The sequence below is a fragment of the Pimephales promelas genome, chromosome 14 (assembly GCF_988280905.1).
Source record: "Pimephales promelas chromosome 14, fPimPro1.hap1.1, whole genome shotgun sequence".
Taxonomy (NCBI): Eukaryota; Metazoa; Chordata; class Actinopteri; order Cypriniformes; family Leuciscidae; genus Pimephales; species Pimephales promelas.
The window spans coordinates 6,158,752-6,183,668 of NC_142782.1; the positions used below are offsets into that span (position 1 = coordinate 6,158,752).

At 43.1% G+C, this 24,917-nt stretch overlaps 2 protein-coding genes across 9 annotated transcripts in view; both read right to left on the reverse strand.

Annotated features, from left to right (window-relative positions):
- The window catches only part of gpr153 (G protein-coupled receptor 153), a 59,416-nt gene extending 57,550 nt beyond the window's left edge, over window positions 1-1,866 (reverse strand). The window contains exon 1 of the mRNA XM_089119327.1: window positions 1,553-1,866. The gene's annotated coding sequence lies outside the window, so the exon portion shown is untranslated. The remainder of the gene's footprint in view (window positions 1-1,552) is intronic.
- A 13,533-nt stretch (window positions 1,867-15,399) lies between these two features.
- acot7 (acyl-CoA thioesterase 7) overlaps window positions 15,400-24,917 on the reverse strand; it is a 93,840-nt gene continuing 84,322 nt past the window's right edge. For all 8 annotated transcript variants that reach the window (XM_089119328.1, XM_039663774.2, XM_039663775.2 and 5 more), the window contains one exon: window positions 15,400-15,779. In XM_089119328.1, the coding sequence (XP_088975454.1) occupies window positions 15,681-15,779 (99 nt within the window). In that variant the 3' untranslated portion in view covers window positions 15,400-15,680. The remainder of the gene's footprint in view (window positions 15,780-24,917) is intronic.

The following is a 24,917-nucleotide window of genomic DNA, read 5'->3' on the forward strand; positions in this document are numbered from 1 at the left end:
TTCTTAATTTATGTTTGTAAAGAAACCTAACCTGTCGGCCACCGTAACTTATGTTGGTTGCAATTCGCAACCTCACCACTAGATGCTGCTAAAAATTACACAGTGGTCCTTTAATTCATGTTAATAAAAACAACCTTTGATTGTAATAGTGCATTAGTAAATGTTGAAATTAACATGAACTATTATTAATAAATGCTGAAGAAGTATTGCTCATTCTTAGTTCATGTAACTAAGGTAGTTAACTAATAAACCTTATTGTAAAATGTTACCGAAATGTTTGAAGAATATACTTAAGTTTAACTGAATGTATTTTTAACTGCAATTAAATCCGAGTATATTAGATATCAATAAAGCAGCTTGAGAACAATATCTCACATAGTATTACATTTTTCTCAGGCATTTAGTGTCAACAACATGTTAGTTCGCTAGAGAAAAGAACTAGAGAGAAGCATTTATCCACTATTAGCCTATTCGTTATATTTATTTATAATAATGTCGTGATTATTTAATGTATATGTTTCAATAAATTTGTCATAAAAAAGAAGTTATGTCTGATTTATTATAATTAAGTTAATGCAAAACCTGCCATTTGTATTTGAGAGTTGATTATCTACAAAGAAATAGCAACTGAATTTAATAATATGTTGTTAATTGTAACTTTTATATTATAGTAAGGCCATGTAAGGCTCCTCATAATTTACAGCATTAGCTATATATATATATATATATATATATATATATATATATATATATATATATATAGGCTATATATATATTATAATAACACATATATGTATATTTGTTAAAAATATCCCTAATATATATATATATATATATATATATATATATATATATGAAGAGTTGAGATGCAAAAAGTGCCAACAAAAATTTTCTTCTAGAATGATCATTTTTATCAAGCAAGTATATTTCAGTAATTTCACTTAAATGACAATTAATAGGTAATTTTTATTAAGCACTTTTAATTAGCATTGTGTTTGAAATTAGCAAAAACTCTCCTTGCTTATATACATAGGCTACTGATAGGTAGATTATAAGCTGATGATAATACGTTACGTTTATAATCTTAATGCCATGACATCTTAAAAGGTTAATTATTATTCATACACATAACGTGTTTGTGTGTTTGTACATTGTAGAATAAATGACTGCCACCGATCGTTTCAATGCAAATGAAGCAGACTAAACGACATTTGCAGTAATGAATAGTTGACTGCAGTCGTGTAGGTGTTTACTCTGATGCTGTCAGTAATGTGAGCTCTGTGGGCGATAAAATGTCACATGTGATATTGTTGAACTGTGTTAAATCAAGCCACGGTAATATTTTCTCTCTTCAGCTCACATCTGAACCTATCCACTTCCTGTATCAAAGGAACCATTAAATGTTAAACCACGTTAAATGTTATTGTTAAACCCATCCATTAAAAAAGCATTGTGCCTTTAATCAAACGTGCTCCGTTCAAATATGTTCAATAATAAAATCACTGAAATTTCCACAAGACTTTAGTATAACAGGAAAGATAACGTTACTCACCTTTTGTAGATATCCGTCGATATCTCCAGATTTAAATGTATCGTTTTCAGTCAACCTTTATTTCCTCAGTTTCGGCGCTATTTTATTCCATACAAGCGAACATTACGAATTGCACGTTAGAAACGGAAACATTAAGTCTAAATGTGACGATAACCGTTGAAGAAACACCACCATTTACACATCCAGAGGTGAACAGGAGATGAATTAATGGAGGAGAGCGATGAAACAACAATGGTTGCCCGTTATCGCGTAGTTGTCATTGAAGTCTTGCTGGAGGAGGATGAATGAGCATCAGATGATGGGAGGTTGGGATCAGATCTCTCTCTCTCTCTCTCTCTCTCTCTCTCTCTCTCTCTCTCTCTCTCTCTCTCTCTCGATGATGTTCAAAAATCTTTCAGCGCACAGCTGAAATATTAGCCAGTCTTCAGACAACTTTTTACTATTTTTTATAAAAGTTTGATGAAATGTGTCTAGAATCCAGATCACACTTCATCCCCTTTTATCACATTTTTAGTCGTGAAACATGATAGTAATATTGGCTATGTATTGCCTTTGCTCTATCTTAGCTATTTTATAAGTAAAATTTTAAAAAAAATAACCATTATAGTGTTTTAATGTAGCCTAAATATTTTTTTTTGTGGAATGGTATTTTTCACTGGCTATTGATTTGTGTGTGATTGAGGAAAAGGGCTCAACACAAAAAAAATCACAGATGCAAGGGAAATAATTGAATGACGACTACTTAGTGAACAAATAAATAGACATTAAATGTCTAAACAATAGTCTAATGTGACTATTAGTCTAACAGGGAACAGTGATCATCGAATTTCATTGACATTATCACGCCGTTACATAACATGATTGGGGAAGATTTCCTTCTTCATGATTTGCTTAATGTATGAACAGAGCTTCCCTTGAGGTCACTTTAGCACCCAGTGATAAAAATAAGAGTGAACCAATTCAATGAACCAACCAGAGACAAATAATAAATAGATAAATCATTTATATACATCATTTCATAACAGGCAGAACATTCAAATGCTTGTATGCGGTCCAGGGATATTAGTAATCACACTAGTACTAGTCAAAAATATTCCACGTGTCTCTGATGTTTTGAAAAATGTCAACAGTCTTTATGGATATCTGAATTTTACTCCCGCAAAAAGTCACATTAAGAAAAAGTGCACCTTGCCTTAAGGTGCTTTATGATTATTTCCATCTGTGGCAATTCCTGTGACACCAGATCGCTTTTTAAGGATTTGATTAAATGAGTTTGATTCCAACCTATAAACATTGTTAATTAGGTTATCAGTAAAGAATACCTTTTGTGGTAAGAAAGTTATGTGTTTGCAAAAAAAAAAAAAAGAAAAAAAAACATGAGGGTAAGTGAATGATGTCAATATTAAAATTTTTGAGTGAACCTTTAAATATTTTTTGCTGTGAAAGATAGTTTTCAAGATTGTTTGTGTTCAATGTGACAAATACAGAACATTATTTTCTTTGTGTTCTTACAACTCAACATCTAAATAACAACAATAATTGCTGATCAAACATGATTATGAATTAGCCTTTGGTATGGGCGTTGACACATTATTTGTCTGACTGCTGACAATGTGAAAGAATGGGATGCTAATGAGAATCAAACTTCTCTTGAAGGCTGAATGCACATTCATTACATAATAATGTTCTCCTCCAGTAATCATATGGAAGAAATCATTTTATGAACATATTTTTCTATAAACACATGAGTGCTGAGTGCTTGTATAACAGTGCCAGGGAATGTATCAGCAGAAACATCAGCATTGTATTGCATAAACATATACTATGCACATTTACAAATAGGTTTACATTGTATTAAATAGAATTTAGTATTGCTCTATTGGACATTTCTAAGTATTTTATATGGATACATCCAAGCTGTATACTTAAAGGGACAGTTCACAAAAAATATCTGTCAACATTTACTCACCATTTTTAATTTTGGAAACCAAACAGTTGATGTACCCCACTGAGTTCCATATAGCATAACTATCCATTTAAGTTACTCATATTAATATTTTGTTTTACTATTCCTTTTTTTTTTTGCTATCAAGAATAATTTTCCGTTTACTTAAGCTACATTAGACTGACTTCTGCTTGAGCACATTCATATTTTCTACACAGCTCGCCCAGCTACAAAGCTTTTACATAAATAGGTTGAAACATCAAATATTCATTTGATTCCAGGGAAATAAAAGGCAGGAGCTTGACATTCCACTGAATGTCAATAACGAGAGAAGCAGAGATATAAGGGATAAACGGGAAATTATCACAGTGCCTCCAATTTTTATTTTTTCCCCTGCATGGAGCCAGATGACCTGGAAGTAAAATATGACAGCAAACATTCCAGCCTACTCATTCACCCTGGCCTCAGGCACAGCCGCTCTTCTTCTGCTCTGCTTCATGAAGCTCTGGGAATATCTCTAGAACTTCAACATCAGAGCAGACAGCTGTGCTCATACCAGTAGGCAGTGCATGCATGCATGCATGTTTGTGTGCATATGTGTATATAGGTATGTATTTTTGTATTTGTATGTATATGTAGGTTATATTTGTTTGTTTTTGTGGTTTCGTCAATTATGGTTTTCTCCTGTAATATAGGCTATCCTAATGTCATAGTATATTGTTTATGTGATATGCTTTGGACAGAGTTGGGACAGTTTGGGGTGTTGGTTGTGTGGAAGAGCTTTAGTATGTCTGTAAGTGTTTGGTGTTATCTTGAGGACCCCCTCGAAAATGAGATGTTCCATCTCAAGGGGTTATCCTTCTCCAATAAAATGAAATGAAATACCTGCTTATCTACATACAGAGAAATTAAGCTGGATTCATTGCCCTCACTGATGTTGGCACAAGCCATTAAAATGGTGTCTGCGAGTTTAGAGTGTTAAATGTAGTTTGCAGACATCACATTTCATTCATCCCAACCACATAAGGTGCTAAAGTAAAAAAAAAAAAAAATACACTAGTAAATTTTAAAATACTACATAGCAACACCCTGGGATATTGCTGGAAACATATGCAATAGAAAGCATTACACATTTTGTTCAGAAAATGTATTAGATAAATACAATCATTTACAGAATCATTTTAATTTTGTGGATAAGAGAGATTAACATTTAAAATGAAAACAGAGGCATTATCTAAGCAAATAAAAATGTAAAAAATATTAAAAATGTATTAAACCATACATGAATAGTAACCCCATGCAAATGTCTTAAAGTAAGACGCATGATATAATATCATATTTAATATTGTAAACTAAGATAATGCAATTTGTGTTTGGTATAGAAGCAACTAAAATTATATCACTCACTACAACGTCACATGGTGCATTTTCCCAGCTAAAATGAATTCCTTGTTCATCCCTATGTCTTTCCATCTACTCCCATGAGAACAGAGTTCAACCCAGAATAAACATAGCCACTTTCCCTACTTTGGACTAAATTTGGCATGAAGAAAAAAATATAATAAGCTTAAATACATTTTTATATGAATATGTCCTAGCTATTTACTTGGGTTCCTTGGAGAAGTATGAAGTATATTAGAGTAGAGTAGAGTAGAGTAGATGCCTTTATTAATCCCCCCAGGGGAAATTCAATGTCCATCAGCATTAGTGTGTGTTGATTACCAGCAAACATTCTCACTACTATACACACATAAAAGAGAGCATCAATAATAACAATTAATAAAAAGTTAATAAAAGAGTCGATAAAAAAGTCCCACAACAAACTTCTACAATTTCCATAACTGACTGAAGAAACCCCCTCCACATTTTGCAAAACAGTGAATCATTATGTAGCACATAGCGGGTAGCACTCGTCTCAGTTACTAAAAGCAAAACTATGGACCAAAATCAGAAGATTTGGATCGACTCGCTGAGGAAAAAATTAGTAAAAGATGATAGTAAGAAAGATCAAAAACAATTAAAAAACACTCAAACCACTGCAATGCAGCTAATTAAAGAAAAGGTAAGTGTATTTTTCTCTTTGTTTGTTCTTTTGATTGAGTTGTATCAGTTGGAATTGAAAGAATGAAAGACACACGGCATTAACACATTAACAAACAGCCTTTTAAATAAATGATAAACACAGTCAAAATTTCCCAATATCAATTTCTGAAATTCAACCCATTTCTCAATTTCAAGTTCCAAAAAAATACTGAGTAGGAATGTGGATCAAAAATTAATGCAATTAAGTCCATGAAGAGAAAAGGGATGAAAAAAAAAAGTTGTCTTCAGGGAAATCCAGGAAAAACGCAATGTGTGAAGTTCTGTCCAACCCAATCAGAAAACTCTTTTTCTCACAACTCTTTTTATTGTTTCCAGTTCCGAAATGATGGGATGGCTAGCCAGTCCAAACCAGGGATAAGAATCCACAGCCAGGACAGGATTCAAGATCACAGCAGCAATTTTTCAGACACTAACAAAATAAAGGCCTTGCAAAAACAAAGCCAAAATAATCATCGGTAACTCATTCAAATAACCAAAATGTCTGTTTCAATTATTTGGATATAGGCAACACATACATGCAGGGGACCGCCATGTCATCTGCGTTTCCTGCCTGGGAGAGGATCACGCAGCACTCACGCTCGTCGACGGCGGCTGCCCTCACTGCGAGCTATTGCCTATGGTGACTCTGAGGACTCGCTTGGCATACTTCTCCAAGTCTGCACCCCCATCCGCTACAGTGCCGCGCGGTAAAAAGATCTAAAACAACTGAACAAAGCGCTTATGAAACGCCAGAATGCTCACAACCAGGAAAATCCTGCAGATTTGCCAAGGTGACTGGTTTTGTCAATAGATCTGAAGGACGCTTATTTCCAGATACAAATAGCGTCACGTCACAGACATGTTTTGAGATTCACCTTTGAGGGCCAGGCATATCAATACACAGTCCTACCGTTCGGCCTGTCTCTTGCACCCTGTACATTTACAATGTGCATCGAAGCGACTGTCGCACCCCTGAAACTTCGGGGCATGCGAGTTTTGAGCTACTTAGACGATTGGTTGATTCTAGCTCAATCTCATTGAGAGCTCATATAGACCATATTACTCGGGCATCTTAAAGGATTAGTTCACTTTTGAAAAAACTTTTGCTGATAATTTACTCACCCCCATGTCATCCAAGATGTCCATGTCTTTCTTTCCTCAGTCGAAAAGAAATTTAGGTTTTTGATGAAAACATTCCAGGATTTTTCTCCATATAATGGACTTCAATGGGAACCGGATGGTTCAAGGTCCAAAAGACAGTTAATAACTGTTTCAGATGCAGCTTCAAATGTCTTTAAACAATATCAGACGATGAATAAGGGTCTTATCATGCGAAACGATCGGTTATTTCAAAACTTATTCCAAAAATGTAACTTTTCTAAGGACAAATGCTAGCCTTGCTCTATTCTGTGAGGCGCGTTTGTAACGTCACGTAATACGTAATTACGTTCAAAAGGTCACGGGCGACGTAGCCGGAAGTACAGAATCAAAATCGTCCGACATCGTTGTTTTCCCTTTTAATTCCTTTTTTGTAAACGGCGTTTGAGTTAGTTTTCACGTTCAACCTATGCGTTCAACTTGTAAACACTCTGACTCTGTACTTCTGGCTACGTCGCCCGTGACCTTTTGAACGTAATTACGTACTACGTGACGTTGCAAACGCGCCTCACAGAATGGAGAAAGGCTGGCATTTGTCCTTAGAAAAGTTACATTTTTGGAATAAGCATTGAAATAACCGATCGTTTCGCATGATAAGACCCTTATTCATCGTCTGGTGTCGTTTAAAGACATTTGAAGCTGCACCTGAAACTGTTATTAACACTATCTTTTGGACCTTGAACCATCCGGTTCCCATTGAAGTCCATTATATGGAGAAAAATCCTGGAATGTTTTCATCAAAAACCTAAATTTCTTTTCGACTGAGGAAAGAAAGACATGGACATCTTGGATGGCATGGGGGTGAGTAAATTATCAGCAAAAGTTTTTTCAAAAGTGAACTAATCCTTTAAGAATCTGGGCCTCACAGTCAATTGGGCGAAAGGTTCGCTGTTCCCCAGTCAGGAAATATGTTTTCTTTTCTGGGCACAGAACTGAACTCGCTGTCGCCAGCCTGTCGCACTGCAGTTGTGGCTGAAAGCACGAGTACCACCTCGAGCTTGGGCTTCCGGTCTTTTTCGCCTCAAGGTCGATCAGAAATGTGTCACAGCTCTGAAACCTTGGAGAGCGACCGACTGGTACCAGTGAGGTGTAAGCCTGGGGACTTCCTTGAATGTGCAGGTGGTGTCCACGGACGCCACCACCTCGGGATGGGGAGCGCTGTACGAGGGCAGACCGTTCTTCAGTCAGTGGTCAGAACGAGAGAAGCTCCTACACATAAAATGATGGCAGTCCGAGGCCCTTCTGTCCCCAAATAAAAGGTCAGTAAGAGGTAAGAGGTAAGAGTAAAAGCCGGTAAGAGGACTTTTCACGAGTGAAGGTATTATTGCGCCAAGTTGAAGTGCTCTAAAGCACTTTTTATGGTATTCCGCCATACAATATAGTCATCAATTTTAAACGCTTAGAAAAACACAACGTTTTATTTTGTGTCACCAGCCTAGGTCGAGTTACATTAATCGAGTAACTGTGTTTAAATAGGGAAAACGAGGAAGTGTTTGGTCGCTTCTCTTTTTGGCCCATATTTAATGCACTGGGCTAAGCTAAGTGCTAACATAGTTTTGCGGCAATACAGAGCGATATAGTGCACGCACTGAGACGAGAGAGGTATGCATCAGCTCGTCTTAATTAAGGGAATAACATAGTTTAATATGAAAACCCGGTGGAATATCCCTTTAATCAAACAGATCTCATGATTAGTAAGAAAAAATACATACTATGGTAGTCAATGGGGAATGAGATCTGTTTGATTAAAACATTCTTCCAAATATCTTCCTTTGTGTTCAGCAGAACAAATAAACACATAGAGGTTTGGAACAACATGAGGGTGAGTAAATACTGACATATTTGTGGGTGAACTAACCCTTAAAAAATGGGTAATAAGGTTCCCTTTCGTAGTCACTTCGAGTTACGTCAGAAGTGACGGAGATTGGGGGTTTCGCATAGAAAGCCAATCCTCTTCGAGTATTAAAACACGAGCCAATGGCATGCAATGCCTTGGGGCTGCGGAAATTTGCATAGCGTACTCCGCCCTACTCCGTGAGTATAAAAGGAGGAAGTGAACGCAACCGCAGTATGTTTTCGCTTCGGAGCCAAGAGAACCTCTTCACTCCTGAAAGCACTGTTCAAGACTCTTCGAGACGAGCGTCCTCTTCAGTGTTGGTGTGACGGCGGTACCCAGCGAGATTCTGCATCGCCTGCGATCTGAGCAGTGGTCTGCCAGACTTTGCGCTTCTCCCTGGTCGCTTCAGCGCTGAAAGAGTGAATTTCCTCCTCTCATTGAAAGAGCTGCACGCGCACGTCTTTTTAAAGACGGTTCGCCCGTGCTCTTCTGGGTGTGATTGATTTCTGTCGTCATCTGATGGTCACGATCGCTGCTTTGTATGCCTGGGCATTTCAGCATGCAGCAGCAGCGTTCGTGGATGACTCATTTTCCTTCTGTGGGAACATGACCATCTCTACACTGAGGTCGAGACTCAATGATCTCACTTGAGTGAGAGTCCCGGTCCCCCCCGCTCGATCAGTTTCCTCCATAGGGGGCCCGTCGACCCGGGGACCTGGTGATTTACGGTGATGGTGTGGGATAAGCCCCGACGATTCCTCGGGCCACACCTCCCGCCTCAGTGCGAGAGCCAGCGAGCGTTAGTTCGATTCAGTCGGTTGCTTCTTCGGTGGCACCGGCTGCTTCGGGCAGCGCTCCAGATGATGATGCGATGTCGATCACAGCATCACTAGGCGGGCTTGACTCCTCGGGAAGTGAGGATGCGGCCGCGTTGCCTCCCTCGGGAGCGTCAGCGCCGCCGTGTCTGATCCCGCGATGATGGCCGTGCTATCTCGGGCGTCCGTGAGCATCGGGTGGGGGTGGAACTCCGCCCCTCCCCGATCTCTCGCGGCTGAATAATTGGTTTTTGGGTAACGCTGCCGCCTTACGGCCACGGCCAACCCCAATTTCCTTTTTTCCCCGAGTTGCATGCGGAACTGACACGCACTAAAAAATAAATAAATAAATAAAAAATAAATAAATAAAAAAGCGTGCTTAGTTCCCCGCCCTTCCTCCCCTCGGCGATGCGGCTGTCTGTGGGTACGCTGGGGCTCCCCCGGTCAACCGGCGGTTGCTCTCAGATGCCCCTCCAAAGCCTATGGGTTCTCGTCGTCTATGGCGGCGCGATTCTGTAGAGCGGCGGGACAGGCAGCCTCCGCCCTGCATATGATGAGCACCTACAAAGCTAGCTGCTCAGGAATGTGCACGAGGAGGTGACGGACCAAGCGAGCTGCGAGCCTGTCGCCTACCTTGTCCTTAAACGGGTCACGGAGGCGGTCGCTCGCTCCCTTGGTCAGGTGATGCCCACCGCTGTGGTCCAGGAGCGTCATAATGTTCGGCGGTGCGGTCCAGGACTTTGCCCAGCACTTCTCGACCGCCTAGGAGCAGACGAAGGCGGTTTCTCTGCCCCGACGGCCAGCTGCTGCCTCCAACCAGCCGTCGGCTCGGACGCCTCCGCCAGCTCGCCGCCGAGGACGCCCCCCCTGCGGCTCCCTTCCCTCCCACGCGGCCCCAGCAGCAGCCTTCAGCCGGTTCGCGTCGCGGAGGAGGCCACAGGTAAGCGTCCCAAGAAAAGAGCCCCCCCTCAGGCCGCGTGCCCCGCTAGATGCCAGGCGAAGCGATGTTCCTGAGGCGGGCCGCTCAGTGATAGTGTCATGGTTTTTCTCAGGAGGCGGTGGCAGGGCCCCTCCTTCCCCGGTGGAGGGCCGGTGGAGAATCTTTTGTTCTAGCTAGCTCCCTGAGCTGGTTGAGGAAAAGCTGACACTGTCATTGAGCACACAGACTGGAATGAGCGCGCACGACGTCCAGTGCGTCGCCCCGTTCATTCCTCTCTGTCTCGGAGGGCGCGGAAGGGTGCGTGTGTCGTCCCCGGGCTACGCCAATCCCTTCCCCCTCTGTCGCCAGACCCCCGGCAGAACAGACCCCCGTGGAACGCTCTGCCTTCCCTGGTCTCTTCTGTCGGGGAGCGGGTTTCGACGGTGCATCCGGACGGGGTAACTCCTGCACGCATGCCGGTCGACCCGCCTCGCTGCCCCTCCGGGGGGACGTCTGTGGTTCGCATGACCCCGTTGGCTCACTTCCTGGAAGCCTGGCTAGCGCTTCCCGGGGTTCCCGCTGGGTCATCAGAACGATCGGATTCGGCTACGCGATTCAGTTCGCACGGTCTCTTCCCCGCTTCAGGGGAGTTCGCTCCACGATGGTTGGTGGCAGTGCCCCAGTCTTGAGAGCGGAGATTGCGACCCTGCTGGCGAAGGGTGCAATCGAGACGGTCCCTCCAGCCGAGGTGAGGTCCGGGCTTTACAGCCCCTACTTCATTGTCCCCAAGAAAGACCGGTGGGTTACGACCGATCCTGGACCTGCGCATTTTGAACCGTTCTCTCCATCGACTACCGTTCAAAATGCTCACGGCCAAACGCATTTTCGAATGTGTTCGGTATCAGGATTGGTTTGCAGCGATCGACCTGAAGGACGCGTACTTCCATGTCTCCATTCTCCCTCGACACAGACCGTTTCTTCGGTTTGCCTTCGAGGGCCAGGCATACCAGTACGCCGTTCTCCCATTCGGGTTAGCTCTGTCCCCTCGCGTCTTCACGAAGATCGTCGAGGCAGCCCTTGTTCCCCTTCGCGAACACGGGGTTCGCATCCTGAACTATCTCGACGACTGGCTGTTACTAGCACACTCTCGAGCTCAGGTTTGCGAACACAGAGACCTGGTGCTACGGCACCTAGCCCGTCTGGGCCTTCGGGTCAACCGGGAAAAGAGCAAACTTTGCCCCGTGCAGAGGATCTCTTTTCTCGGCATGGAGATAGACTCGGTCGCCATGTCCGCGCAGCTCACGAACGAGCGCGCGCACTCACTGCTGGCTTGTCTTCGACAGTTCGAGGGCAAGAGTGCGGTTCCACTGAAACTATTTCAGAGGCTCCTGGGGCATATGGCATCCGCGGCCGCGGCAACGCCGCTCGGTTTGCTTCATATGAGACCGCTTCAGCTGTGGCTTCGCGATCGAGTCCCGAGGTGGGCATGGCATCGCGGCTCGCTCCGAGTTCCAGTGACTCCGACGTGCCGCCGATCCTTCTTCCCGTGGTCGAACCTCAGCTTTTTACGGACAGGGTCCCTATTCAGCGAGTTTCCAGGCATCTCGTTGTCTCCACGGATGCGTCTACCACGGGTTGGGGTGCCATGTGCAATGGGCATGCAGCCGCCGGTTCCTGGACAGGAGCCCAGCGCCTCATGCACATCAATTGCCTCGAGCTGTTGGCAGTACGGCTCGCCCGGCACCGCTTCCGAGCGTGCTCTAGGGCCAGCATGTGCTTGTCCGCTCAGACAACACTACGGCAGTAGCGTACATCAACCACCAGGGGGGGTCTACGCTCGCGCCGGTTGTCGCAGCTCGCCCGCCACCTCTTGATATGGAGTCAGAAGCACCTGAGGTCCCTTCGTGCAGTTACATTCCTGGAGACCGGAACCGGGCAGCCGCGAGCTGTCCCGGGCCCGTCCCATCTCCGGCGAATGGCGACTCCATCCCCAGTCGGTCCAGCTGACTTGGGACCAGTTCGGGGAGGCACAGTTAGACCTGTTCGCCTCTCGGGACTCGTCCCACTGCGCCCAGTTTATTCTCTGACCCGCGGCTCTCTCGGCTCGGATGCGCTGGCGCACAGCTGGCCACGGGGCCCACGCAAGTGTGCGTTCCCCCAGTGAGCCTCCTTGCACGGGTGTTGTGCAAGATCAAGGAGGACGAGGAGCAGGTCTTGCTGGTAGCCCCCTACTGGCCCACCAAGACGTGGTTCTCCGAACTCTTGCTCCTCGCGACAGCACCTCCTTGGCCTATTCCTCTGAGACCGGACCTACTCTCTCAGAGACGGGGCACTCTGTGGCACCCTCGTCCCGATCTTGGAGGCTGCACGTGTGGCTCCAGGACGGGACGAGGCAGGTTTGAGTTCGCTGCCACCTGCGGTGGCGGCAACCATCACTTCCGCAAGAGCGTCGTCCACATGACACCTTTATGCGTTGAAGTGAAACCTCTTCGTCAATTGGTGTTCTTCTCGCTGAGAAGACCCCCGGAGATGTTCGATCGGAGTCATGCTTCCTTCCTGCAAGAGGGGTTGGAGCGCAGGCTGTCGCCCTCCACCCTTTGGATTATGTCGCGGCCATTGCCGCGTCTCATGATGCAGTGAAAGGTAAGTCTATGGGAAGCATGACCTGGTCATCAGGTTCCTGAGGGGAGTGAGGGGGCTAAATCCGCCTCCCTCCCCTCCTGCCCTCTGGGGACCTCTCAGTAGACCTGGGTGCTCTGCAGAGGCCTCCCCTGGAGCCTTTGCAGTCGGTAGAGTTTTTGCCCTGTCCTATGTGACAGCACTCCTGATTGCATTGGTATCCATCAGGAGAGTAAGGGACCTGCACGCACTCTCTGTTGACGAAGTGTGCCTGGAGTTCGGGCCGGCTTACTCTCACGTATTCCTGAGACCCCGGCCTGGATATATGCCCAGGGTTCCTACCACTCCCCTCCGGGACCTGGTGGTGAACCTGCAAGCGCTGCCCCTGGAGGAGGCAGACCCAGCCTTGGCACTGCTCTGTCCGGTACGTGCTCTCCGCACCTATGTCGACAGAACGCAGTGTTTCAGGACCTCAGACCAGCTCTTTGTCTGTCATGAGGGGAGCCAGAAGGGAAGGGCTCTCTCAAAGCAACGGCTGTCCCACTGGATAGTGGATGCCATTGCTTTGTCTTACCAGCAGCAAGGCCTTCCGTGCCCCCTTGGTGTGACGGCCCATTCCACTCGGAGTGTAGCCTCCTCTTGGGCTTAGCGCACGGCGCCTCGCTAACAGACATCTGCAGAGCTGCAGGCTGGGCGACACCCAACACCTTCGCCAGATTCTATATCTGCGAATTGAGCCGGTATCCTCTCACGTACTCGTTTCGGCCAGTTCTGGATCCGCTCAGGTGTCTTCGCTTGCTCGCCACTCCACTCCCCGGACTGGATAAGTGCGATATTTCCTCAGTTCTCCATTGAAGTCTTGAGTCCTCCAGCACCGACGATGCGGGCACCACTGCGTTGCTCTGGATGCTAGCTAGGTGCCTCCATGCGCACGGTTCCCCATGGTAACCGTCTCATGTGTATTATCCACTGTAAGCCTCTCTGAGCATGTGTCTTCCCTTGGCAAGCCATCTGCCACCCCTGGAGTTTAAATCAGTAGCCACCTGCGGTTGGTACTCCAGTGTTCCATATGCGTTCCTATGGGGCCATATGTGTATTCTTAAGTCCTCCCTTCGGTAGGCAGCTGGTAGCATGTCCCCTTCGGGATATGTTTCCCAGTGTACCTTGGTAATCCTGTGTCAAAGTCGGATCCCCAAAAAAAAAAAAAAAAAAGAGGTAAGGCTCGGGGGTTCAGTCTTTCGCAGGGCACTGGAAGACAGCTTGAAGATGGCGTGATGGCACAGACCCCCAATCTCCGTCACTTCTGACGTAACTCGAAGTGACTACGAAAGGGAACGTCTCGGTTACGTATGTAACCCTCGTTCCCTGAGTAGGGAACGGAGACGTTACGTCTCCCTGCCACTTCTGCTGTATCGCTGGGTAGAGGCCGAGTTCAGTCTTGGCTCCTCAGCGAAGACATACTGCGGTTGCGTTCACTTCCTCCTTTTATACTCACGGAGTAGGGCGGAGTACGCTATGCAAATTTCCGCAGCCCCAAGGCATTGCATGCCATTGGCTCGTGTTTTAATACTCGAAGAGGATTGGCTTTCTATGCGAAACCCCCAATCTCCGTCACTTCTGACGTAACGTCTCCGTTCCCTACTCAGGGAACGAGGGTTACATACGTAACCGAGACGTTTTTTCATCGTCATGTAAACCACAATGATTTCCCTCATGTGTTAATATTTTTCCGTGTTATAATGTATGGTTTGCAAAAATAAAAACTGCTGCATCTGTGTTGATGAGAGAATCAAAGTGTATGTGCGTTGTGCACCCGCTACATTATGGCCAAGCATGCGCTTAAAATAGCATTATGAACAACGCGCAACACGCCACTGACTTTAGACCAGGTTTTTTTCTGGTCAGTGGCGCAATTGTTTTCTGGAAGTGTAAAATAACACCAGGGAATATTTGCGCCGAAACACGCCTTCTTTTTGCGCCGATCCGCCCAGGGAACGCAAGTTCATTCCCAAGTTTACCGACGTGCATCTTTTGAGGGAAAAATCCCGCTTTGCGCGCGTGCAAAATAGGAATGAGACATGCGTTTGTGTATAAAATCATTTGCGCCGGGTGCAAGATAGAGCCCTAAGTCTTTTTACTGATCTATCTGTCTGTCAGTTAAACTTAAAAGCAATTTGATTATAGACCATTTCAAAAGATGTAAACAACACTGGTCCAGAAGCACTTCCTGTTTCAGTTTGTAACTGTTTTCTTTATTTCACATGTAAAGAAAACATCTTAAAGATGTTTGTTTAACTTTTTGATTAAGTTTTAAATGTTCTGTTGGTTGTATTTTATCCCAGCTTTTATGTAGTGTTAAAAAACTGAAACAGGAAGTGCTTCTGGACCAGTGTTGTTTACATCTTTTGAAATGGTCTATACAAATCTGTCAATCCAGCATTATGGATAGATATTTCACATGAAATCAGATGCTGCATTGTTAGGCTTTTATTAGTGCATAAATAAATTATGCAGATTTCACAAATAACTTGTTACAATAAAACATATTTCAATCCACTTAAGATACATACAGTATAGACAACGTGCTTTGGTAAATGCAGTTAATTAAACCTATATTTTTCTTTCTATTAGGTGAACTGCATTTAGAATAAGAGAGGTTCTTGATATATATTATATATAGTACGTTTTACGTTGATGCTCTATTATACCAGAATTTTCTTCTACAACACAATATGGTGTTTGCGTTGTTAAAATCATTGATGACGCTCCTTATCTGCGAGTCTCTTTGCCTTGTTCTGCAGGTAGCGTGCTTTCCCTTCTTCAAACCGATTCTGCTCCTCTTCACCGTCCAACTGCAAGAAAATAAATGACATCTTACACCCACTTGAATACTGTGATATTCTGCAAACGCTTCCATTTTAAAGGTCATACACATACCATGGAAAACCACTAAAGTGTTGAGAACATTTTCAGAATATTTGAACACAAACACACAAACACAGACACTTCCACGTGTTTGCTTCCCCACTTGAGCATGGAATGTCTGTACACTGCAGTGAATATTTGCAGATGTGAGTTATTGTAAAGTACAGAAGCTACTGTATACACGACTACACAATGCATTATTTAAATGAAAGCACAAGAGAACTTTAATGGTGGAAACATGTCAAAAGATCGTCTTGGAATGTAGCATTGCCTAATTGTTACCGGGTGTATGGAAACTGTAAAAACATCAATATGAAATCTCATACTATATCCAGTTAGTCCCCATATCATGATTTTGTTTGAATATCTATCACCACCACATATCTTGCATAATTGTTCTAAATTGAAGAAAGTTGTCAATCAGAATCGAACTAACTGTTGGTAATTATTGTCAGTTGTCTTTAAAAATGTATATTATGAGTTAACATGAACTACCAATGAGCTAGTACAGAATTTGTTCATCTTATTGTTAAACTCAACATTTACTAGTATCTTTTTAAATTCAAATTTGTATTAATTTACTGTGAACTAACATGTACAAGCAATGCACAATTGTATTTTTATAAACATATTAATAATGCTGTGAAAATATAATGCTTATTTTTGAGTTTATTTTGAGTGCTAGCTACATTCTTAAATGGACAAATTCGCCAATTTCTTGTTTTTTTGGACCACAGCTCCATCATGGACAAACAACAATACTGTGTGAGAGAGCAGGATGTCAGTTGACGTTAGGCTTCAACTTGCAGCTGCACACTACACCATGGCTATTCTTATCATTGGCTATAGGTCACCAGCTAGTCATGCGCGGCAGTGGCAGATGGCGGCCAACCTTAGGGAACAAACTGTGACTGAAGCAGCCTGGCTGATGAGGGCATGTGCACAAATGAGGATCAGAGATAGAAAATGCATAGCCACAGCAATGTTATATAAGCACAAGCACTATACTTCCCAGGGGTACTGATATTGAGGTACAGAAAAGTTCACTTTATGGTGACCCAGTTTAATGGAGAACATATGAATTATTGCATTTATTTTTTTGAGGGTGTGCCTTACAGTGATGTTATGCAGAACAGAACAGGGTAAAAAAACGATTAACAATTATTATGATTAAATGTCAATTTGAAAAGACACCAGAATAGTAACATTTCATAACAATAACTATTGGAATAAACAATTCTTCCACAATGTCATATAGTTAATTAGTGTAAAATGAGGATGTTTTTAGTTGCCAAGCAACATCCATCTCACTGCATTCATACTAATGTTTTTCAAATTGCTTCTCAACCAATAAGGTTGTCTATGCACAATATGTATATAATGTAGAGTCAGAAGATGCAATCAGGACCCCAATGCAAAGCTACTTTAAAAAAATTGTTAGCTTACTTTTACATTATGTAGACAAATGGGTCCCACTTTAAATTAAGTGGCTTTTAGTACTATGTACTTGCATTGAAATTAATAGTTTGTTACAATGGACTTATTGTGTACATACATGTTTTTACATTGTACTTATATTTTAAAATTCCAGCTATAATTAATTTATGTAATTACATTTGTAATTACACAGTTGACCCTCCCCTCACACCTTAACCTACCCTTAAACCGACCCATACCACCACACCTGTCCCTAACCTTACCCGTATCACACCTCAATAGCAGCAAAAGTGTTTTACAATACAACCGGAACACAATAATACATTGTTCTTATTGTTCAATGTAAGTACATAGTACTTAAAGCCACTTAATATAAAGTGGGACCGACAAAGGTTAGAAAAATAAGATGCCTAGGACACTGGTCAAATCTTTACAGAAATATACTGTATTTGACTTGATTGGCTGACAAAAATGAAATATTTCATAAAGCTGTGTATATTTAATTAAATGGCATAATTCTATAATTAATGTAACTTGCCTCTTGCAACAAGAGCAAAACAGAAAAGAACTCCCCGTTATTTCTGTCTGGAAAAAAACAAACAAACATCATGTGACCTTGAAGGAAGTCCTGGCTGGGTCAGTGACTGTCCTGTTGCTCAGGGCTTGTGATGAGGCCAAGAAAAGACATGGGGCCATGGCAGCAGTGCTTGTCTTGAACAAATTAAATTAAGCTGGAGGGATGCTCAGTGCTGCAGTCACAGAGAGAGTGACTGGCAGAAGACCAGAGTGATTGCTTCAGCAGAAACCACCAGAGTGTAAAACATCATACAATTTAGTGTTAAAGAAAAAAACAAACAGTAGTAGTTAAATGGAAACTGCAAATGCAAATAGTCCTATATGTTTATGAGACTAGAATTGTTGTCAAGTAGGCCTCTACACAAATAGATGAATGCAGATACTTCCAGATATGAAAGCTTGAGTTCACATGTCACTGCCTTCTCTGTGTCAGAGAATATACAGCAACACCGGTAATGTTGTGTAATGTCATGGTGAATTTTATTTTTAACCCCTAAGGATATTAATTAAACTTGTGAAATTATTATAGCTAGCTACCTAACAGAAGGTATCACTACTGACCTCCCTAAGAACTGGGGTTTCCTTTCAGTCGATAACTTCGGATGTAGTCGATGGTCGACTGAATGGGGAATGGGGTCGACTGAATGCGTATCAGAGAGCCAATGTTCTTCGAGTACTAGTGAATGAGCCAAATGGAATTGGTGTGCGTGATTCGTGGTGGGCTATAATGTGCGTAATAGTTGCTGCTTTTTTGGCCCAACCAGACCTTGCTCCCCTCGACAGCCTTCGTGACTTCCCCTGAACACATTTTCAGGGATGGGGCACGATGGCACCTGCGTTCTGACCCCTGGAGAACCCGGGCCAGTCCTACACTGGACACGGAGGTTCAGGTGGATATCACAGGAACATGAGGTAGTTACCATCACTTCTACGAGCACCCCCTAAGAGGTAGTGTGCTTACGCATTAGAAGTGGAACGTATTCTTTAAGTGAGTTTTCTTAGCCGTGAATAGATCTTGAAAGCAAGATCTTTCTAAGGAAAATGTCCATGCGCCCCTCTTTATCCTCTTGGGCCTCATCTATGGTAGTGTACTGCAGAGACCGCCCCTGAGCCACTGCAGGCAGTGAGTTAAAAACTCTGTGAAAACAGTTCTCCTGTTCGCATGGTCTCTACTAGAGGGTAGGGATTTGCTCGCTTTCAGTCAGCGAATTGTGCCTGGAGTTCACGCCGGCTACTCTCATGAGCTGAGACCCCGGCCTGGGATTGTGCCCAAGGTTCCTACCTCTCCCGTAATAGGATCAGGTGGTGAGCCTGCAAGTGCTGCCCAGGAAGAGTCAGACCCAGCCCAGGCTTTCTCTGTCCATCCGCTTCATAGCAGTTTGACGTGTACAGAACGCAAGCCTAATGCTACGTTCACACCGGACGCGAATAGGGCGTCAGGCGCGAATGATTTCAATGTTAAGTCAATGCAAAGACGCTTTACGCGCGTGAAAAATTCCTGCGGCGCGGAAGACGCGAATACGCCTCATTCGCGCGTCAAGTTGGCGCGAATGGCGCGAATTGAGCGTTGTGCATTCACGCGTTTGACGCGAATTCGCGTCTGCCGCCCGAGTTGAAAAATCTGAACTTTGGCGTGAATTCGCGCCGCGTTAACCAATCAGGAGCCTAGCTGCTTGCTCACATGGTGAAGTGTCTGGATGCTTTAATAAATTATTTTGTTAATATGACTAAATGCATGGTGGGATTATGCACAACAAAGCAAATGTTTCATCACTTAAAACATTATTTCTATATACGAGACATGTTCATTTTGTATTATTTATTCCATATTTAGAAATAGTATTATGTTGTAAAGACAATCAACATTTGTGCATAAATTCGTGTCTGGACGTGAGAGAGAAAAAAATCACAGGACAGGTTTATAACTTTTGAAGGCTGGCTCTATTTATCATCAAAACAAAAATAAATGACAGCTAGATTAGGTGGATGAGGGCGAGGGTGATCCTCGCTCAGATGCGGGACAACAGGTCATCAAACTGGGCGCATGACAGGCGGAAGTACCGCTAACAGCGGCCGTCATCCAGCGCAGCTCCTGGAGCGAGCAAATGGTGAAACTCGCCAAACGGTTCGGCTCCGAAGGGTCCGGTGGACACAAATATACGGCGACGATGATCCCCACGCCGCTGTTCTGCTCTCCAGAGTAAATACAGAGCGGTAACTCTCTTGATGAATGCTCGGTCGACATAAAAACAATGGCCGCCAACGGATTTTGATTCTGACGCGCGTAAATTTCGCTTCAAACTTTACGCGTGCCAGTTTCGCTCTTGACACGCGAATTAACACTAGTGGTCAAGCGTCAAACTAGACGCGTCAGGCGCGAATTTGACGCGCGATTCGCGTCCGGTGTGAACGTAGCCTTAGACCTCAGACCAGCTCGTATCGGTTAGATTCAGCAGAGAGGGAAGGCTGTTTCCAAGCAAAGTTGGCCCACTGATGGTGGCTGCCTTCATTTCGGTTAAAAATTCTGAGATGTCCTCTTAGGTATTATAGAGTTCCTCTATAATGAATGTGTGCTCCGCCTGGGCGTTGACAGAGTGCTTTGCTGACAGATTCTAGAGTTGGGGGCTGGGCAACACTTAGTTTGAACCGCTGCTTACATGGGCTCCCTTCTCCTGAAGCCAGTTTCACCATGAGTCCGGTTCAAGTGTCGGCTTGCTGCGCCATTCCCCTCCTATAGACTGGATATGTGCGCCTTCTACTCAAGTCGAGTTCCCTTAAACCGAACCCTGTTGAGTTCCTCCACACCCCTCCGACATCGGACGTGCGGAACGTCTGGTGTTAGGCCTACCACTCGTAAGCAGTGTGGAACCTGATTTAGGCTGGGTCCATATGTTGCGGCCCCTACGGTGACCCCATATGTGCTCTCTTCCACTATACGGCTCCCTTCAGTGAGCCTGTGTCTTCCCTTGGCAGAGTCTGCTCTGCCGCCACTGTCCGGTGAGTCAACATGTCTGCCTCCATGAGGCAAAGGGCTTCCTTGCCACTGCTTATGGTTGCAAAAATTGCCTGACCTTAACTGTTGAAAGTGAACATGTGCCATTACTATCTGACAAAGTTATTTCCGCCAGGTCTGACCCAAAATATACTTCAGTCCAACTTAAGAACTTATTAGCCTTATACAGTCTTTACTGGTAAATTACCGGTAACATATCATGCGTGAACAGGACCTTTTAAAATATACAGGTAAATTGGTTACGGCAATTTACCAGAAAGGGAAGTAAATACCAGTAAATTACCAGTATATGCGCTTTGTGAACGCAGAGCAAAAATTACCGCTATTTTGCACGTATGAGGGATTTGGGCCAATCAGAGTCCGTTAAAAGACCAACGGCTCTGAGTCCTTCATAAAATTATGACACAGATGACACGTTTATTCAGCACTGTTAACAAATTACGCTTCTCTCCTCGTCTGGGCGAATGAAGAGATTAGTCAACAACTGTACAGTAGAGGTCACTTCTGGTTGATGACATCATCACAGAGTTTACTGGTATTTTGGAACTGGTGTGTGAATGGTCTGTGTCCGGTAAAAAGCTAGAACACTGTTGCTTGCCATGTGAAAAGGGCTAATGTGATCATGGTGAACCAGTCATATTAGATAGTATTATGACTTAAATAAAACCAGTTTTAGATATAATCTATTGCTGTACCACATAAATTGTATGTTTTGTACAGCTCTAAAATGGACAAAAACACCAAGTCTGAAGGTAGAATTCAGGTTCAAAAACTGTGTTGTATGGAAAAGAGCTCATTTAAGGGATCTTTAAAAAAAAATATCTATTTGTGTTTCATGAAAAAAAAAAATAGCTGTCGGGGTTTAGAAAGATATGAAATTAATGACAGCATTTTTATTTTGGGATGAATTACTTTAACAACGTCAACCAAAAATAGCTGTAGTGGACTTAAGCATAGAAAGGCTGGCTATTAGTTAGTGAAATAAATGTGATCTGGCACAGAGTCTTTCTTGCAGCAGTCCCTGAGCTCTTTTCACTTCTTAATTACACAAATCTAAAGCATATTGGCTAAAACAACTGAAGCAAAGTGGCATCTTTATGCAATCAAGAAGGCAATTAATTGCCTCCTAATGTACCAGCTTTCTATGCAGAAGATATGTTATCATATTCATATATGATATGATATGCATATATATATATATACACTCACCGGCCACTTTATTAGGTACACCTGTCCAACTGCTCGTTAACACTTAATTTCTAAGCAGCCAATCACATGGCGGCAACTCAGTGCATTTAGGCATGTAGACATGGTCAAGACAATCTCCTGCAGTTCAAACCGAGCATCAGTATGGGGAAGAAAGGTGATTTGAGTGACTTTGAACGTGGCATGATTGTTGGTGCCAGAAGGGCTGGTCTGAGTATTTCAGAAACTGCTAATCTACTGGGATTTTCACGCACAACCATCTCTAGGGTTTACAGAGAATGGTCCGAAAAAGAAAAAACATCCAGTGAGCGGCAGTTCTGTGGGCGGAAATGCCTTGTTGATGCCAGAGGTCAGAGGAGAATGGCCAGACTGGTTCGAGCTGATAGAAGGGCAACAGTGACTCAAATAACCACCCGTTACAACCAAGGTGGGCAGAAGAGCATCTCTGAACGCACAGTACGTCCAACTTTGAGGCAGATGGGCTACAGCAGCAGAAGACCACACCGGGTGCCACTCCTTTCAGCTAAGAACAGGAAACTGAGGCTACAATTTGCACAAGTTCATCGAAATTGGACAATAGAAGATTGGAAAAACGTTGCCTGGTCTGATGAGTCTCGATTTCTGCTGCGACATTCGGATGGTAGGGTCAGAATTTGGCGTCTACAACATGAAAGCATGGATCCATCCTGCCTTGTATCAACGGTTCAGGCTGGTGGTGGTGGTGTCATGGTGTGGGGAATATTTTCTTGGCACTCTTTGGGCCCCTTGGTACCAATTGAGCATCGTTGCAACGCCACAGCCTACCTGAGTATTGTTGCTGACCATGTCCATCCCTTTATGACCACAATGTACCCAACTTCTGATGGCTACTTTCAGCAGGATAATGCACCATGTCATAAAGCTGGAATCATCTCAGACTGGTTTCTTGAACATGTCAATGAGTTCGCTGTACTCAAATGGCCTCCACAGTCACCAGATCTCAATCCAATAGAGCATCTTTGGGATGTGGTGGAACGGGAGATTCGCATCATGGATGTGCAGCCGACAAATTTGCGGCAACTGTGTGATGCCATCATGTCAATATGGACCAAACTCCCTGAGGAATGCTTCCAGCACCTTGTTGAATCTATGCCACGAAGAATTGAGGCAGTTCTGAAGGCAAAAGGGGGTCCAACCCGTTACTAGCATGGGGTACCTAATAAAGTGGCCGGTGAGTGTATATATATATATATATGCATCATATATGCATCATATGATATCATATCAAAGCAAGCAATTGTGACATTTAAAAGTTCATTATTGGCCATCAAGATAAGAGATACTGTAATAAGTGACCAAATGCCTCCATCATATGTGCTTTTATTAAATTAACAAAATAATTGAAATAAACGGAGCAATTCCAAGAGGGTCCCTAATTAGATTATGATACAGAATCTGGGGAAATCACTGAATAAAATTGAGTTTTTGTGAATCTTACTGTTTTAGTTTCCCTATAAAATAATCTCAATTCCATGAGCCTACTCTCACATATTTAGAAAAACAAAACAAAAAAAAAAAACTAAGATGCAGCCATTGGAACATTCAGTATTTCAATTGTATTATGCAATTCACAGTGCATACTGTTCCAAAGTAAATTTAAGGCTAGGAAGAAAAATCGGAAGGAACAAAAACTCAACTGGAGACAACAGCTAGTCCGTAAATGGTCTGTTGAGGCTTGGGTGAATACTGTGTAGGATTTTTTTGCCACAAGCAAGCTACATCTAGCTTATTTTCATGAAGAGGTTTTTCTCACAGTGCACTTTTCGCAAAGACAGCAACCTGGTGCTAAGGGCACAATAGTGACAGATGGTCTCAGTAATTCTTCATTTGACAGGTTGCTTATATCTTTGAACCTGTGACATTTTTAGTCCGTATTTACTGTTGGTCTATAAGTACTACCCAGGCAGCTGCAATAGAACGGGAGAACACTATCAGTTAGCATTCATCTCATTGGCAGTTACTTGGCTAGTGCCAAGAAGTACGCAACCTGAAGACTGCTGTGTTTGCTTTTTGAGCCAATCAGCCATTACCACTACATAACATTTTGGAATGACAAGAAAAATGTTATTGTATACTCAGAAAAAAAGGTACAAAAGCTGTCACCTTTTCAAAAGGTACACTTTTGTACCTAAAGGGTGCACATTGGTGCCTTCATGGTACCATTAAGGTACCAATATGCACCCTTTAGGTACAAAAGTGTACCTTTTGAAAAGGTACCGCCCCAGTGACAGCTTTTGTACCTTTTTTTCTGAGAGTGAACCATACTGATGGTTAGTGGGTGAGATGAGTGAAGAAAAATCATTTTATGAACAAGATCTCTAAAGAAAAAGGTAACTGGTAAAACATTTACTGCGATATATCACAATGTAATTGTAGTGATTTATGTTGTTTGCAAAAAAATACATTTTGCCACAATATAGCTTTTGGTCATTAATTGGGAAATACGAACTTAGTCTAGTATAGCTACTGCCTTAAAGAAGAAGTGTAGTGTCATGTTAAGGCATTAAAATACAAAAAAGAAATGGTTATTCTGTTTAATGGGAACCAATGGGCATAGTTTTCTTAAAGAGGTCATAAATTGACAACTCATATTTTCCTTTTGGCATACATTTTCATTGTGCTATAAAAACATACTGTACGTTTCAGAACACAGACACAGATCAACACTTGTTAATACGGTTTCATTTGTACACATTAGACTACATTAGTTAGAAATTGATTAATTATTACTAATCAGTATGAACTAGGAATGGAAAATACGTATAAAGCATTTATTCATCTTAGTTAATGTTCA